This window comes from Scomber scombrus, chromosome 18 (genome assembly GCF_963691925.1).
Source record: "Scomber scombrus chromosome 18, fScoSco1.1, whole genome shotgun sequence".
Taxonomy (NCBI): domain Eukaryota; kingdom Metazoa; phylum Chordata; class Actinopteri; order Scombriformes; family Scombridae; genus Scomber; species Scomber scombrus.
In genome coordinates this window covers 26,435,530-26,455,016 of record NC_084987.1, presented here as the reverse complement: position 1 = coordinate 26,455,016, position 19,487 = coordinate 26,435,530, and the positions used below count along the sequence as shown (strand labels likewise).

Sequence of the window (19,487 nt, the reverse complement as noted above, 5' to 3'; positions counted from 1 at the left end):
ACCTTATTAACCCTATTTTTGTCACATCATACATACTGTATATTTCTCACAACGTTTAGTGTAGTCAAATTGTCAGGGTCAAGAAGTTGGAGTTAGAAAAGTGTCCTTACAGTAGGTTCATCTGGTACTGTCCTTTAAAGGCTTTATAAAAAAATGTATTTAAATTGTGTTCAGATTGACATTGACAGTTTTATCACAGAGGTGTCATGGACCATAAAGTAGTCCAAGAGTATGCAGATTTTCACTGATGTTAAAAACCTCTGACTTAACAGGTCAGAGTCATCCAGAACTGGATAGTAGACACTGCTACTGTTTGCTGTAACACCCTGTCACTACATCCTACTGCTTATTAGGTAATTAAGCCTTTCATTGAAACATATTGGACACAAATTATTATTCTAAAAATTCATAAAACATGTAGTATGAATATATTGTATATTTATTGTAGAACACTTATATCAATTTTGAATTTCTCCCTAGGGGTATCAATAAAGTTACCCTACCTACCTACCTACCTACCCTATCTTTAACCCTCCTGTTGTCCTCGAGTCAAGGAAGGAAGGGAGGAAGAAGAAAGGAAAGGAGGGAGGGAGGACGGAAGGGAGGATGGAAGAAGGAAGGAAAGGAGGGAGGAAGGAGGGAAGGAAGGAAAGGAGGGAGGAAAGGAAAGAAGGAAGGGATGAAGGAAGGACTGAGGAAAGAAGGAAGGAAGGAGGGAGGGAGAAAGGAAGGGAGGAAGGAAAGAAGGACAGAGGAAAGAAGGAAGGGAGGAAGGTGGGGGGAGGAAAGAAAGGAGGGAGGGAAGGAAGGAAAGGAGGGATGAAAGGAAAGAAGGAAGGGAGGAAGGAAGGACTGAGGAAAGAAGGAAGGAAGGAGGGAGGGAGAAAGGAATGGAGGAAGGAAAGGAAGGAGGGAGGGAGAAAGGAAGGAAGGAATGAGGGAAGGTAAGAAGGAGGGAGGGTGGAAGGAAGGAAGAAGGAAGGAAAGAAGGAAAGAAAGAAAGAAAGAAAGAAAGAAAGAAAGAAAGAAAGAAAGAAAGAAACACAGAAAGAAAGAAAGAAAGAAAGAAAGAAGGAAAGAAAGAACAGTCAAAACAGACGGGGTCAATTTGACCCGGGAGGACGACACAAAGGTTAAGCTCCTTTTTCAGTGATTTTTAAGCAAACTTATGGATGTTTATCCACACATGGATATCACATACTGACTCACTGGAAATAATTAATTCCAGTAAGAACGGTCGGTTATGACGTCCGTGTGTTCAGATTTGACTGAAAGGTTGCAAGTTTGAGATAACGTGTGTCAACTGGCTGATACTCATCTTAATATTGAGAAAAATTAAATAATATTACAACATAAATCTATCAGTGACTGAAAATCAGCTGTTGGGTAAAGAGACAAGATCAGTAACAAGTGTAAAAAAACAATTCTCACATGTTGGAAACTGTCATACACACATGCATTAAGACAGATCTTTATTTAAAATGCAGTTCATACAAATGAAAATATTGCAAAAAAAAAACAAAACTTTGTATGTACATGAAACTGTACAGCTGTGTGTTAAAACACGTCACTCACATTGGGGCAAATGGAGGCAGCACAGTCAGTTTCACCTGGCGAAATTTACCTGCACACTGAGGCACAGATTGTATAAGCATTCCAATTTATTCCAATTAAATACATGTTGGTTGAAATTAGTTCCAACTTAATTTTGTTTTAATTGATATACATGCACAGATTGTTGTTTATTTAGCACTTCAATAGCTTTAAAAACTTCAAAATAAAACAGCTGTGTGAACCCTATGAAAACATAAGTGTGTATATTTAAAAAAAAAAAAAATCTGATTACATGATCATAACAGTCCTACATTTTGTATTGAGCTCCAGTTCAAGCCTGCTTGATCACTAGAGACGGACATCCAGCAAGTCTTATATTAGTCCAAATCCTCTGTGAAACTGTCTGTACTGACAGACAGCAGTGTGGCACAGTGTTCCCAGCAGCAGAGTCTCACATTCAACCTCTCAGGGCTTGAGTTTCATCGTGCTCTGCGTCCACCTGCACAAGATGTTCTGTGCCACGCCTCCCTGGAGAAGGAGGGCAGGTAAAAAATGTAAAACAATATCTCCGATTGTCAGGAAAGATGCGGCGAGCACAAGACAAACAAAAAGAGAGAAGGAAACATGAGATTTCGAGAATAATCCTTGACAAATTAAGGTGTGTCTTGACAAACTGTACAGTTGTATCTCTGTAAGTCAGCAACACAACAGCTGTTTTCTGAGCAAGGCTATCTCTCCAATGGGGGGGAAGGATCGAGTTGCATTTAGAAAAATCCCTTTTTTTCTTCCACATCTGTGGTGTGGCCCCAAAACTCCCGAAAAACAACCAAAGGCACATTCCCTGGGGAGGAGGGAGGGAGGAGCAGAGGGACAGATGGTAAATGTGTAGGGGTCACAGCATCCAGAAGATCAAGACTTCAGATAAAGCAGCCGGGAGACAGGAAAAGAAAGCAGCGGGAGACTCCTGAGCTTCTGTCCCAGCAGAGTGGCAGATGTGAGACTGAAGATGAAGTCGCTTTATTTTTTACTCCACATACTGATGAGAAAAGAGTCTGAGGTCAGATCCCAGAGCACTGCGGAGCCAGAACTGAGAGTTACGTGTCAGGGACCATGTCTGCAGAGTAAGGCCAAAACCAAGAAATGGACGAGCATCCCAACCACAGCTGGTTTAGATGCTGTATGTGTGTGTGTGTGTAGGTGTGTGTGTGTGTGTGTGTGTGTGTGTGTGTGTGTGTGTGTGTGTGTGTGTGTGTGTGTGTGTGTGTGTGTGTGTGTGTGTGTATGCTTAATGTTTGTATTGTTTGCTCTAGCCCACTATAGGGGTGGTTTTACACAGTTCAGATCATTCATGTCAATACTTAATGTGAACACAGTGTCAGTACTTTTTTTAACTTTTCGATATTTTGTGTGTGTGTGTGTGTGTGTGTGTGTGTATGTGTGTGTGTGTGGAGGGGGGGGGGGGGTTAATAAAGAGCTTCAGAGTTGAAGCTTCTTGGTTTCTTAATCTTCTCAATGTTCTTCAGGATCATATCATGAAGAGTCACCTGAAAACAACAGAGATGTTATGATTAGAACAGTGCTGTTTGAAATTTGATGAATAAAGTCAAAAGTCTGACATGAGATTAATTAGTACTGTGACTCCATTTAAGCCCATGTGTGCTCAAAATAAGACCATGTCATGATTTATTTACTAAATATAAAAATATTAATTTCAAAGAATTAAAAACAGCAATATATGTATTCAGTAACATGTTACATATTAAAAAATGAGGAAAATCTTAAAAGGTCTGATTTCAGATGTAACCTATATCTACACAAGAGGGGGTATCAGTTATAACTTGGAGGAACCACTACACATCTGAATTTACTATTTAAAGTTAAAAGGTCTGTGAGGCTGTTTCATCTCTCAGATAATAATCAGATTATATGAGCTAAATATTTTCCCTTTTTTCAACCAAATAAAGCATCAGATCTGTTTACTGTACTGTCACAGACAAAAAAAAGTTGGTAACAGCTGCTCCATATGTATGTCATCTGTGTGAATGGAAATATATTAAGGTGATTTCACATGCTTGAAGGTTGCTACGGCAACTGGGGAAGCTATTAAAGTGATCAACTAGCATGGGGAGAAAAAGCTTTCTTCAAGATTTAGGGGTACAAAGTTATGGAATAGCTATTCAGATGCTAAGGCCAAAGTCCTCCTAGCAGACAACATGCACACACACACATGTGCACACACAATTGCTCTCATTTTTCTGTATTTATTTTTTTTAATTGTGTGTGTATATATATTGCAATTATTTGTTTTGTTCTATGAAGTCATTATTTTCTGCAATATTGTGTAATTTTAACATTTTCCAGGTGGAGGCTTTAAATAAGGGTTTTCTGCCTCTCCCTGCACTCTATATTATGAACTTTTGCAAACTAAATTAAACTAAACTAAACTGCCACAAAAAGCAAATCAGACAGAATGTTACGTCATACATTTGTAGATGATTTGGTGAAGCTACAGCTTCATATAGGCTGATCAGCATACTGAGGTTAGTATCAGATGGCTCAGATTGGTGCATTGCTAGTTGTATTTAGTGCTATTACTGTTATATATATTAATGCTATCAGTGGACGCACTGAGTGGGACTGCTACTGCTCCTCTTTGATTTGACCTGTTTTGTAGTGACTTTAATGGAAAAGACCTTTGCTGGTCAGATGAAATCACACTTTTGCTACTTGGCACACAGCTGACTAATGTTTTTCAGTCCATCTGGCGGGTGTGGTGTTTATAACATTCTTCCTGTAAACACTTAATATACCACTTAAATTACCTCATATCTAATCTCTAGATGACTGTATCAATACCAGAGTGTTGATGGATTGAGCTAAATGGGTCAGGGCAATAGAATTATTATGTTTAGCTAATGGTCACACAACTACGGCTGCGACTGAAGATTTTTATTACTGATTCATCTGTTATTCATTTTCTCAATGAATTGATTATGTTTATTTGGTCCAGAAAATGCCAGAAAATGGTGAAAAATATTCTTCTGTTTTCCAAAGTCCAAGATGACATTCAGATATTCAGTTTACTGTCAGAGGACTAAAGAAACCAGAAAACATTACGTTGAGTTCAGGTTCTAAAAGTAAAAAAAGACAAACTGTGTCCTAGTTCTATACAACACTCACATATTGATTCCTGAGCTCTGAAACAATGATCTTCAGACTGATGTACTCCTTTTCATCAATCTCTGATACCGTCTTCCTGTAGTCCTCCTGCACAGTGGAGAGGGAAGACGGTTAATCATCAACATAGCCAGGCATGTTTCCTCACAGAACACACACACACACACACACACACACACACACACACACACACACACACACACACACAACCCACCACGTGAGGGTACTTGATGATTTTAGAGACCAGCTTGGCTCTAGTGATGTAATATCTGGATATCTGGTCCAAGTAAGACGCAGCCTCTGACTCCACTGTCCTCAGCTCTGCCACCGTCTCTTCCTGTGGAGACAAACAGGAGCAAACATTAAACCGAGATTTCTTCACACACACACAACGGACTCTGTCTAGTGACATTTGTAACTGATGTGTGAGTATGTTGTGGTTGGGTTGTAGTTACAGCTGGTTCAAATACTCGAAGAGTGGGCAAACTTTGTATAAAATGTGTGTGTGTGTGTGTGTGTGGGGGGGGGGGGGGGTCTTTCAGATGCTCCTTCGAAATTTGACAAAGTCCCAAATAGGCCTGTCACAATAACTAATAACTTTTGTTGGACGATATATTGTCTCAGTAATAATCGCGATGAACGATATTATTGTCATTTGAAGATCATTTTATACCACTGATATAATGATGATGATATGATGTTCATATTCTCATTATTCACAGTATCCGCTCATAATTAGCCTCTAATCCAGGGGTAGGCAACCTTTTTGACATGGAGTGCCAGTTTTTTATTTTCTTGTTTATGTGTGTGCCATAATCAAGTTAAAACCTCAAGTTAAATTATGACACAAAATACAAAAACATCCATATCGGCCACATGCAAGAACATTTTAAAGATATTTGCCCGTTATTCACAACAAGGGCTAAGAAGTGATGTATCCCATGTTCAAAACACTGCTTTCAGTAACTCATTTAAAACATATTGCATTGGGAGGAAATCACGATTAATTGAACTTTTAACCTCGATTACGATGAATGAACGATTATCTCCTCCCTTGATGAACAATGTTGTATTTTCACAGTTTCTTTAGTTTTGTATTTTACACTGCTGCCCTCACACATGAGGTAAAATAATGATGTTTTAAGGTGTGACGCTGTGGTTAATGTCTAGTTTACTTGATTAGAACTATGTAAAGATCATGGTTTGGGTTCAAATGATCACTGGAGACAAGTTTTCAAATTCCTTAAAGATATGCAACCTTTGCTGTCATGGCAACAGTGAACACCACGATTAATTGACATGAGTCGATTAGAGTTTCTAAATGTCGGTTTCCATTATTTTTCGATTAATTGCCCAGCCCTACACGGTCCTTTTGAAAAACAAAACCCAAACTCTTCTGTCCATGATGCTCTGAGCTGACGGCGTTGCCATCAGTTACCACATCTGAACCCAGGCCCTCAGTGGGAAGTGTGTGCAGGACACAGGAAATGTGGGTGGGAGGGCAAGCTGTGGCCACATGTGCCCAAAGTTGCCGACCCCTGCTCTAATCGATCGGTCTTTCTTTCATAAATAACTCATTAGTGGTGGTTATTTTAATAAATGGGTGATTATGCAGCTTCATGAAGCTTGCAGAGACGGTGCATTCTTTAGGTTTTACACTACTTGTTTCATAGAGAAAAAAAAAACAAGCCATCATGATTTCAATTAATCTTAGTAACATTTTTGAAAGGTGATTTTTAAATAAATACCAGTCAAACTGAACCCAGAACTCTATCTACAGTTTGTACAAAAATGTCTATCAGCTGCAAATTTTTAAAAAAAAGTTGTAAAATGTTTCCAGTTTTGTATATTCTGGTTTGCTTTGGGGAAAATTTCAGGCCAAAAGAAAAGTGTTTAATGTGTTTTTACTGCACTCCAATGTAACAATGTGGCTCAAACTGGACCTGAATCTCTAAAGGCTGACTTTAACTTGTACAGACACAGGATGGAATTTCTGCAGAACATGTCTCCTCTTAAAAATGTGGTACTAATACTAAGCCAGAGGCATGGATTTCAGTGTGAAAGCTCAGCAAGTGTTTCATGAGCACAAAGCTGAAATGTGAGATGAGATTAAAAACTGGACGAATGATTCTTACTCTCTCTTTCTTGTGTGTGTAAGGTGATTTTTCTTGCTGTCAGTAAGTCCAAAAGAATTGGGATTTTTCATTAAAGTATCAATCCCATACTTAGTGCCTGATTGACTAAAGGTTTGCGTGTGTAAAAATTTGCAAACTTGACATCACTTGCAAAACAATGTGCAAGCTGATCTACTAACGCTGCACACTGAGGTTTGCGTCTTTCAAATGTGCAAGCTAGTACGCGCTGTCCATTTAGTACGTTTACCGTAATGAATGTCATATGAGGCGTTTCAACCCCAGTGTGCAAAATACAGGGAGGAGAAAATGTAAATATGTTATTTAGCACGCGCATTTTGATTTACCAAACCTGAAGGTAATTTTGCTGACGCTAACTGCGTCTATAAATAATAGGTTTGAAGTAGGGATACTCGATATTGGCTTTTCTGCCGATATCCGATATTCCGATATTGTCCAACTCTTAATTTACGATTCTGATATCTCCCAACACCGAGGCAACAACATAACATATGTCCTATTGTGGAATTAACACATTATGCCTAATTTTATTGTGATGCCCCACTTGATGTATACATTAATGCAAACATGGCTTTCCACATGTAAACACTGTCTGTGCAAAATAAGAGAACAACTTCAATTTAAGTTATGGAAAAAAAGTGCCAATATAGCACTGCCATATTTATTATGCTGCTTTGCAGTAATTGCAAATTGCAAATTTACTATCCGTAGGACATAGTTCCAAACCACATACATAACGTCATGCACCGGGCATGCAACTTTGTTAGCCACGGTTAGAGACCCACGAGTCTAGCGTGTTGTTGTTGTTATACATCATCAAGCGCGCGCTGGTAAACGTCCCATGCTGCGTTCATGCAGGCTCGGAAATGCTGAAGCCTACAGAACAAACATCGTTTGTAGAAACCGATACGATACTTCCCAATATTACATTTTTAAGTAAATATCCCTAGCTTGAAGGGCAGGTATTAACCTGCTGCGCACTGAGCACTGATGACTTCTGTTACTGTGGGGGGGGGTTAGGGTTAGGGTTAGGGTTAGGGGGGGGGGATGCAGACACAATGACAGAATACACACAGTACAGGTTTTTTCCACATGTGTTAATATTTTTGGAGTGGAATATTTTTGGTTTTACTAACAGCATTGACTTTGTCACTAATACTCTCCCATATGTGGGTGTTTCTGGTAATATTTGTTTCTGTTATAACTCAATATATTAGTTAACCTCTTCCACTAGAACCTGATCACATTTCATTTTGTGCTTGCGGCTTTCTGCTCGTCATTTCATTTACGCAGTTATTCTTAGTAGATCACCTCCAAAATGCACACAAACTAAACGGGCAATCTATTGCACTGCACAAGCAATTTAGTGCCCTTTATTTGGGATCTTAGTAAAACAGGCCCTCACTGTATTACAAGTATAAGTCTTACCTTCAAAATTGAAGTCAAAGTAGTGTAAGTATTAACAACAAAATATACTTAAAGTATCAAAAGTAACCTTCAAGTACTCACTAGGAACCATTAATAGTGTTACATTTATCATATAGAGTAGTATAATGACTTAAGCATCACTTAATTGACATTGTATTGTTGTCAAGATAAACCTATAACTATGAATATATTTATTTATATATTTATTTTAAAAACTCATCATATATTTTACAACTTGTATCTTATCCTGAAAGTTAAAATGAGCATAGCTGTTAGATAATGTGTGTGTATTTATGAAGTATAAGTATGAACTATAACATTCAATTTGATTCATTATAATAATATAATAATATATATAAATATATATCGCACCAAATCACTGCACTTTTCACATAAAGCAGGTCTAGACATCACTTGGTCATTTTATTTAAAGGCACCCTACATGGACCTCAAATTGAAACATATCATATTATTCCAGCTTTTATTTTGAATTTTGAGAAAATGACTCGACTTCCCCTCGAAATGTGGTTCATTGCCTCAGTGGTTACTTTGGGTTTATTATATACAGTATTTAAAGCAGTGGGTTACAGTTGACTGGGAATAGTTAGTGATATCTGATTAACGCATCAGTGTAAGCTGGGAAGCACTCTGACCCTTTCCCCTGACAACACATATTTTAATAAGAATCATCTGACTGCTCTGTTATCCGCTGAGCTGCTGTTGTGTAGCATGTCAGTGCTGCCCCCTACAGTCAAACACAGGAACTGCAAAAAAGTTCCAGCATCCTAAGTATTAAAACACAGAGGACTTAATGCTGGTGAGAGGAGCCAATGAGAGATGAGTCTGTTAGTGATGAGCTGACTTGAGACTTGAACTGGTCCGAAACAGCCTGTTAAAAAAAAGGGTTGATAGTAAAACTGCTACTTTAGTTGTGTCTGTTATAGAAATATTCTCACAGAACGCTTTGATCATATGTGACTCAACAACTGTCTGTCTCAGGCTCTGTGTCTCTTCTCACATGACAAAACCAAATGACACTTTCAAATGTAACTATGGCTCTATGAATTCTAGATAACCTCCAATGACCCTTTGTAATACATGGATTTCCACCACCTGTGTACTTCTGTAGCATGTAGAGCAGGGGTGTCAAACATACGGCCCGGGGGCCAGAACCGGCCCGCCAAGGGGTCCGATCTAGCCCACTGGATGACTTTGCAAAATTACAGAAAAGTAATTCCCATTTTGAAATAAAGTGCACCTCTAATGCTATTCTCTCTTATTTTACTCATCATTCACAATCCAGGCTTCTGATCATCCTGTGGACAAATTTATGAATAGATTTTATAAAGAATTTATAAATAGATCTTCATTATTGGAGAGTTTTATTATGTATTTCATATTTATCTATATGTCTATATCTAAGCAATGGTTTTACTGGTCCGGCCCAGTTGAGATCAAATTGGGCTGCGTGTGGCCCTGATGTAGAGTAAACTGCAAATGGAAAATGGACTATACTTATATATACTTATATGGAGCTTTTCTAGTCTTTTTGACCACTCAAAGCACTTTTACACATTCATCCATTCACACACACATTCATACACCATTTGTGCAGCCATCGGGAGCAATTTGGGGTTAAGTATCTTGCCCATGGACACATAGACATGTGGACTGGAGGAGCCGGGAATCAAACTGCTGAATGATCTTAAGATTAGTGGACAATCCAATCTACCTCCTGAGCCTAAGTCATGGGTATTTCACCCTTTGCTTGGTAATGTCTTGAATGTTTCCTGGAACAATTAGAACATTTGGTACCAAGTACAAGAAAAATAGAGATGTTTATTTTAACTAGTTCGGGTAACTGTCCAAAGGAAATTAACTACAACCCCAACTGGTCAAGGCAGATGGTCGCCCATCTAGAGCCTGGTTCTGCTTACGGTTTCTTCCTGTTAAAAGGGAGTTTTTTTTGGCTGTACGTCTGATTTACTTACTCAAAGTCACTCATTGAAGGCTCATTAGCAATTGAATACAGACATCTGGAAAGACACATATCTCTGCACAGTCCGGTGTGTCCTTACTCTTGAATGAAATCCAATGCTTGACCATTTTAAATCAGTTATCTGACGTCAACATCTCGACAACTATTCATTTTTAATGGTTTGCTGTAACATTTTGCACAGAAATTCATGATCCAGAGGATAAACCCTACTGAGTCTTTTGACATGTTTCCACAACTATTCAAAGCCATAATATTTACAAAAGACACTGAAGATCCCTCATGGATTTTCAATTCTACAGACTTTAATGATCCTCAGACTTTTCTTATAGTGCCACCAGCAGGTCTTATGCTTGCTGGATTGACAAACAGTTTGGTTCAAACATTCATGGTCCCTGGATGGGACTGGTCCCCATGTGGTCTGACTCTGATGATCCTCGACTTTTCATCTAGTGCCAACATGAAGTTCTTTACTAACATATCTCAACAACTATTGGATGGATTGTTATGAAATTTAGTTGACACATTCATGGTCCCCAAAGGATGAACTGTAATAACTTTGATCTTTTTACCCATCGTCTAAAACAGGGTGCTCTGGATGAAGTGATCTTAAGTCTGACCTGTATGGAGACTCCAAAGTTGTTTCCGTCTTCGATTCTCGGGATGAGCAGCTGGACCCACATCTTAACCTGACAAAATGTAGAAACATGTTAATGACAGAATCTTAAGTATGTGTTAATGTTAAATGGCTAAACTGCTAACTGACAGATAAATCAATAATGATAAATAATCATTAGTTGCAGTCAAATGTCTTGTTTTGTCCTGATCAGCAGTCCACAACCCAAAGAATGATTGTATTTGTAATAAACTGAACCACAGCAATGACTTCCACAGCAGTCACTTGAAAAACTACAACTCATTCAAATTTGTGCTGCTAGACTTTTAACCAAAACATGAAGATTGAGCATATTACTCGGATTTTAGCTTCACTTCATTGGCTCCAAGTATTTTTTTAGAATTGCTTCTTTTTACAGAAACATATTTCATTCACTTGAAAAAAAAAAAAAAAAATGTTTACTAAATGTTTAATTCTGACTAATTGTCTATTGTCTTTAATTTTATTATTTATCTGCTGTTATTTTATGAAATAGTTTTTTTTAATTTTTTCCTGTAAAGCACTTTGAGCTACATCCCTTCTCTATAAATACATTTTATTATTAGTAGTAAAAGGGATTCCATTTAAGATCATAGAATGACTCAAAATCATTCATGAGTCATCAAAATAGTTGTGTTAGAGTTAAAAAGGATTGATTTTCTGTCCATGACTAATAGATGAATGGACTTATTATTGCAGCTCTGTGTGGTTACTAAATCATCTCACATACAGAGACAGATGAGTTGCTTCCTTGACAGTTCCCATAATCATCTGATGATTTCATAGTATTTCAGCTTTTGAATTCAATCAAACAGGTTAGCGTTGAAAATGTGTTTTCCTCTGTTGATCCACAAAGTGCTAATGTGCTAAAGATACCACATGACATCACAGAAACTGTCCAATTAATACACTAGCTGTCAAATCATGTGACATCATGTTTCCTCCTCTTGGTTATTTTCTAATAAGTCAACATGAAACCTAATGAACCAAACTACAGGTGTCAAAGTGAAAGAGTCATATTTGAACATCAGTATCCTGTGAATAAATTAATTACCTTCCTTGGACTGCGTGTGTGTGCGTGTGTGTGTGTGTGTGTGTGTGTGTAGAGAAAGACTTACGGTGTTACACTTCTCAATCAGCGACCTGATCTCTGGTTTGACTCGTTCGATCAGATCCGCCAGCTTGGTGTTACATGTCAGCATCCCCTCTGGCTTCACCTGTGTGTTGGTTCCACCTGGAATCAAACAGACTCAGCTCACAAAGAGTCCCCTCTCATCACAGAGTACTCACTATTTACTGCAGTTTTGCTTATTCTAAAAAGGCTCAAAAGACATTTGCTTCATTATTTCAGGTGTTACACATGATGATTTATATGATGTGTGGATGAACTCAATGTTCACTCAGCTCTCATGCTCTACAGTTGACTTGTATTATATTATTGTATTATATATGGGTCAATTAGATGATGCAACCCAGTGTCAAATTGGTGTAAGCAGTATTTTTTCATAAAAATCTGATTATATACAGGAAAATAAATGTGAACTAAAATGTGGAATAAATATAATTCACCTTTGCAACGTAACACTATGGGTTTTTTTAAAACACATTTTACAATTAATTTGGCAAAACATGACAAATTGTTTTTAGTATATGTCCTGCTCTATATTGACAAAATGCTATTTAAATTTAGAAATACTCCAAAATGTTTTGGATGTTTTAAAATGAAGTCATTATTTACATAAGTCCACTGTAGGTGGATAAAATATTGAATATTTAACCTTATTTTGTGGTTACACCATTTGACATTTTCAGGAGCATTCAGTCTTACTTTTGGTAAAAAATGGTGCAAATGTCATTTCAAATGACATAAAACCAACAAAAATACTAAATGTACATTTTAACAAACCTGATGCTGCTTTTAAAACTATTTTAAAGATATTTTTGAATTGAACATCTTGCCAACATTTATTTGTCACTGATCGGATACCACTGACACAAATGGGAAAAAGGAGACATTTTTATAGCAAAACTAAGCAAACAAATTCAATTATCATCATGACAATTGGGAGCATATAAGAGAGAGTCTTTTGAAATTATTTTTTTTATTTTTTTTACCTTGGCAGTTCCCATCAGCTACTCCATCTTCTAGTTTCCTCTTCTTGGTATTCTGCAGTGCACAAACAGAAGAAACACTGTGAAGTCTGACAACTACTGGATGAACTGACATGAAATTTTGTCCCCCAACTAACTTGTTCAACTAGCGCCATCATCAGGCCAAAATTTTGGTCACTGACTCTTTGGCCTGATCTCATACTTTAAAAAGTGACCCGGGTCAACACTGAATGAAGAGGAAATCATTGTGTGTAGAAAGAGGAACATGAAGAAAGTCTGCTCACACACTTTATGAGAGACAGTGTGTAAATAGTCTCCAGTTATCCTGACGTCACACATCGACTGCTGTTCACTGAGTAATTAAACTAAATAAAATATAATAAAATAAAATAAATGAAGTGAGGGAACGCTATCATAACATTCATGAATCTGCAGTGAGGAAAGGCCAGATGTAGGATCAAAATGTAAAAATTCAGAATAACCAAATTTTAAAAAAGATAATAAAAGATGAATAAAAATATAATAAAATAAATTCAGTATTAAATAAATGGGTAAAAACCAGAACTGTGAGGAGGGGTATTAAAAGAAAAACAAAGATAAGAAGCAAATAAAATGATAAAACAACTAAGAGGAAATGTGATGAAGTAAAAGCAGACATAATAAGCAGAAAACAATCAGGAAATAAAAATAGAATAAAAAGGATAGTTCAAGTAGTAAAGCTAATAAAATAAAGATCAATTCAAAGCCAGAAATATCAATCCATGCTGCAGTGTGATTATGTAATAGGCCGATATAAATAACACTTGTATTCTTTTATTCTCAATGGGACAGTTTGTAATGGAAATTGAATGATATAATTAGTTTACAGCCCAGTTACAGTGTGTGAGTGGAGCTCCTGTTTCACCTGCTGTATGTATGTGATGATGACGTCTCTGTGGAGTTTATATGTTCTGTATTAATCACCAGCTGATTAAAAGTGTGTCATGTTATATAACTCACATGTCAGTGGTTCAGCCTGGCAGTGAGTCAGTGTTCAGCTGCAGTTTCACACACACAACATGACTGTGCCATCGTATCACAATTATCAGTGTGTTTTATACTTGAAGCAAATGTGTTCTATGATATTTTCTGTAATATTTTCTTTAATATTTACAGAGTTTAGGCTGTGTGTTTTGTTTTCACGACAGGGTGGCGCCTCTGTCCACAGGAGCAGGTTTAATGTTGAAATCAGCCTCCTGCCTGTTACTGCAGTCTTTATTTTCTCATCTATGGATTACACAACCCATATTCTCTTATTATTTTTAACTATATTTTCCTTTTGATAACCCAATTTACAGTTCTGCTTTCACTCACTTTATTATATTTTACAATTTATCTATTCCATTTTATGAATCTCTTATTATCATTTATTTTTACATTTTTATTATACCTTTATGTTTCTTTTTAAAATAGCTTCTGATAAATCTTTTCTCTTATCCTTTATTTTTATTTTCTCTTATTAATTTTATTCTATTTGTATTTGTCTTGATGTTTTAAAATGTTATTTTACTATATGTTATTATTAATCTATAGTTGTATCTTCTTATTGATTGTATTTGTCTGTTTTTTTTTTTTTTTTTATCTCTTTTTAACCTAGTTTTTATCAAACTTTATTTTATTTCATTTTACATTTGTTTTGTCTTTTTATTCTATTTTAACCTGTTTTTTCCTCCTGTTTTCTCTCATTTTTATTTTCTTATTTATTTTATTCTATTTTTACTTTATTTGTTTTGGTGTTTTAAAAATGTATTTCCACTTTATTTTATGTTATTTTTATTATTATTATCATCATCATTATATATATATTTTATCTTCTTATGATTTTATTAATCTGTTTTTGTTTTTTCTTCTTTCCTTTTTGACCTAGTCTTTGGTCGACTATATTAGTCAACTGTATATTTATTTTTACATTTTGTAATTATGTTGTTCTTGGTCTACACTTCCATTCGGTCTTATTCAGCTTGTCAATCAACTGAGAAGCACTTTGAACTACATTAACCTGTATGAAAAGTGCTGCATAAATAAAGTTTGATTGATTGAATATTTGCTGCTGTAGTGTTTGTGTGAATGTCACATGATCACAGTGGACTCACCGTGTCCACACCATCGTGACTGTTGTTGAAGACGATGGGCTCGGGGACTTTGATCATGACCTCTGAATGGATTTCTCTCAGGTCGGCCACGTTGAGAATGGGCTCCTGGATACAGAACACGCAGAAGAAGAAGTTGAAAATAAACTTGAGTACAAAAAACCCCAATAAAAAAAAAAAACATATATTACATAGCCCTGAAAATAAACACATTTGAGACAGCTACTTTAATAATATAAATATCTAAAAAGATGTGGGAAATAATGATTTTGCTTTTCCTTGGAATAGGAATACACTCCTTTGCTTTCTGGTGGAGACTTAGCTGAAGACAGCATTTCACTTAACTTAGCTTAGCATTACAGACTAGAAACAGCTAGCCTAAATAATATAAAAATCTAAAAAATAAAAATGTTCTTATGAGGTAAATAATTATGTCTAAGAATTCATGTCCAAATGCTTTTACTTAAATGATCAAGAATACATTTATTTGCTTTCTGGTGGAGAGTTAGCTGAAAACAGCATTTTGTTAGCTTAGCATTATAGACAAGAAACAGAGGGAAACAGCTAGCCTAAATAATATAAAAATGTAAAAAAAAACAAATAAAAATGTTCTTATGAGGAAAATAATGATGTATAAGAGTTGATGTTCAAATGCTTTTACTTAAAGGAACAGGAAAACACTTATTTGCTTTCTTGCAGAGAGTTAACTGAAGACAGCATTTCGTTAGCATTACAGACTAGAAACAGCTAGCCTGGCTCTGTCTCAAGAAAACTAATGGCGCTTTTCCACTACACAGTTCAGCACGACTCGACTCGGTTTTTTTTGCGTTTCCACTAGGGATAGTACCTGGTACCTGGTACTTTTTTAGTACCTGCTCTGGTGAGGTTACTAAATGTGACGTCAACAGACTGTCGGCCACTTATTGGTCAGAGAGTCTCTGGAAGAGTCATGAGCCGTCCCACATAAGAATCAAACCCGGCATTTTTAAATACCGGTAACAGCGTTACAACCATAGTTACAGCCATACGGCTCAATTTTCTTGCTTTGTGTGAGACAGAAAGCCTCATACAGCAGCAAGTACACCACTGCCTCAATGTCCTCCATTGTTTATGTGTTTTGTGTCGCGTATAAAACGAAGTCACGGCAGTTTCGTGCAGCCATGCTATGACGACCCCGCCCACGTTACTAACTATAGTAATGGAAAAGGTCTGTTCTGGAACCAAACCGAGTAGTGCTAGAAAAGTATATAGTGGAAAAGCGCCATAAATTCACCTAATTCATCTCAACTCTTGTCTTGAATATAACCAAACCAAGCATATTTCCCAGGTTCAAGAACAGTTTTTACCTGAGAGCAATAGTTTCTCTGAATGCAGTGAAGGCTTGAAAAATGTGTCTGACTGTGAAATAATCTGGTTGACTTTGCAATAACTTGAATGACATGCTGGGACTGTGCAATTATTTTAAAGACATGTTGTATGTGAGGTGTGTGCTTGGTATTTATGCTTTATATATATATATATATATAAATTTTATCCTAGTATTAATGTTTATATCTTTGCACTTTTCATCGATTTGCACTAATAAGGGGTTGCATCTCAATTTCGTTGTATAATGTACAATGACAATAAAGATCCATTCTATTCTTTTCTATTCTAATTGTTGAACTTTACCTTTAATGTATTTGTGAGTCTTCCTGGTCACTTACCTTCACAAAGTTATCCAGCTCCAGTAGTTTTTGAGGGAAAACGCTGGCGACCAGGTGCTCAGCCTGTGATAAAACAACACAACATTGACATGAAGCATAAAGTGAACTAAAGCTGAGAGAACATTATTATTTGTCAATACGTTAGCTAGGCAGTATTGTGTCAGATACTCACCTCACTGGTGATCTGAGCCCTGAATGTCTCCACCTGTGAACAGATAGATAAGGTATTTTATTCATTAATAATTCAACATTTTAGCTCTATACTCTTCATTTTATGGGAGAGTTTGGTCTATAAAATGGAAAATAGTGAAAAACTCCTGTCACAGTTTCTGTAAACGCAAGATAACTATCACAGAAGACTAAGGACAGCAGGAAATATTCAGGATAAATAAAAAAGACATATCAGAACTATACAATAAAGTTGTCTCTGTCCATATGTAAGCCCTGAAGAGAAAAAAAGCACAAAAAAAGAGCAGCAGAAAAAATAAAAACATTTTGTATCCGTCTCCTTAGCAACAACTTAACAACTATAACTCCTGGCATGGTGCAAAAACAGACAATAAATGCTGATATGTTAAAACACAGTTGTAATAATATATCTTCATAGGAGAAATGATCATTCTTTGACAAATACTGTACATTAATAAACACTTAAAATGTGCTCCTAACTAAATTACAGCACATTATAAACAATTGATAAAGTGCTTATCATGGCTGCAACTAACAGATTTTGATTAATCTGTTGATTATTTACTCGGTTAAAAGTCATTTGGTCTACAAAATGTGAGAAAATGGTGAAAAATGTTTCTCAAAGCGTAATTCCAAACCAATATATTCAGTTTACTGTCATAGAGGACTGAAGAAACCTGAAAATATTCACATTGGAGACACTGGAACTGAATTTTAGCTTTTTGACTGAATTTAATACCAGCTTAAACTGAGACCAGACCTATAAAATATTATAACATTAAAATGAGTGAATACATTGCATGAGCTGACCAAGCAACTTCTATGAGTGAACGTTGGAGCTATATGTTGTTATTATAAGATTTAATAATTCAATGTTAATATATTCATTTTTTGTTGCCGTTTTATTTTGAAATATATAGCTGAATTAGTTTGAAAATAATATAAGTATTATTTTAGTTAATTTGACCATTGGTTAATGCTTTTGTTTTGAAGGTACTGGGCAGCTTAGACACAGAGGTGAGTCTATTTCTATAGATAGACAGGTTTATGGTAGGTTTATGGGTTTTTTTTACCAGGGGAAGATAGCAGGCAGCGGACACCATTGTTCTTTGTCTGTTTGCTTGCAAAAAATGGTAAAATAAACCACAGTAAACTTCATGCTTGCTTGGACAATGGACTTTTTTTCCTTACAGAAGATTCACTCCTTTGGTGCCTCAGTGGATTGGTTTGATTGAGATTTATTTTCTTCACTTTTTAAAAAAAATCATATGTTCTTATCAGGTTAAGGACAAATCACCACTACAGTGAATAAGACTCGAATAAGACTTGGTTATAGTAACTTCAACAGCATACTACAGAGTACTGGTGGCCATCCAACTGTTCTACATTGTGAGATAGATGAGTCAGTGGAGTAATTATAGACTGTAATGAGTATAAACAGGAAGGGTGACAGATGACACAACAACAAGAAGCAGAGTTCATGTGCTCAGTATAAAAACTAGTGAATTACTCTAATGTTTTATAGACAAACACAATCATGGTTTAGATTTAAAGGACAGAAATGTGTCATCTGTTTCTTAAATCAACAGTCAGGAGCCCAAATCCAAATTGAAAAGTAGATTGCTGTAATCATTCCTCCTGTTCATACTGACCATTAGAAGATCTCTTCATAATACTCTTACAATGGAAGTAATGGAGGACAAATCCACAGTCATCCTTCTGTGTAAACATGTATTTAAAAGATGATCTGAAGCTAATATTAAACTAAAACTGATTGTGATCTTCACCCCTGAATCCTGCAGGTAACTGAGTTTCTTCCTTTCAGAGAGCCGATGAGATTTTAAATGATCTCAGCCGTCCAAATGAGTCAAATCTTCATCTTCTATGTTTCAACGTCACAGTGTTTTTAGTACCAAAGTCTTTTTGTTACTATACTTCCACCACAGCTCAACAGGGAAACACTAAGAGGGAATTTGATGCTAAAAAGACTGTAAATGTGTCAGATATCACTTGATATGACTAACTCACACTGCTGAAGCCTCACGTGCAGCTCCCATGAGGTGTTAACGGTTATGAAAATAGAAGTATGAGCTGGAGACAGCAGTGATGAGAAGAAGAAGCAGACAGTCCATCTCACACACTCACACACACACTCACCTGGGCTTTGAGCTCGCTGTGGACCTTCAGAGTGGAGGACATGGTGTGGGAAGAGAAGAAGTCACAATAGTGCAAAGTTTGAACCTTTCCTCCTTCTGTTAGAGCCACACGAAACCGCGTCCCCTATTCACCGACGTAATCAAAAAGCGACACGTGAACGCGGCAATGCAAGGGGTACGTTTGTTTTCCCAATCCGGGGGAGGAGCGTGGCGTGGCGTGGCGTGGAGTACC

The 19,487-nt window shown here is 36.6% G+C and overlaps 1 protein-coding gene across 1 annotated transcript; it reads right to left on the bottom strand.

The window, feature by feature from the left end:
* Positions 1 to 1,439: 1,439 nt before the first annotated feature.
* LOC133999360 (proteasome activator complex subunit 3-like) lies at positions 1,440 to 19,374 on the bottom strand. Its single transcript, XM_062438568.1, has 10 exons — positions 19,257 to 19,374; positions 17,083 to 17,115; positions 16,911 to 16,973; positions 15,208 to 15,312; positions 13,079 to 13,130; positions 12,082 to 12,197; positions 10,929 to 10,997; positions 4,946 to 5,068; positions 4,735 to 4,821; positions 1,440 to 3,098 (listed from the first exon to the last, which is right to left on the bottom strand). The coding sequence occupies exons 1-10, from the start codon at positions 19,296 to 19,298 to the stop codon at positions 3,018 to 3,020; spliced, it is 771 nt and encodes a 256-aa protein (XP_062294552.1). The 5' UTR covers positions 19,299 to 19,374; the 3' UTR covers positions 1,440 to 3,017.
* Positions 19,375 to 19,487: the final 113 nt, after the last annotated feature.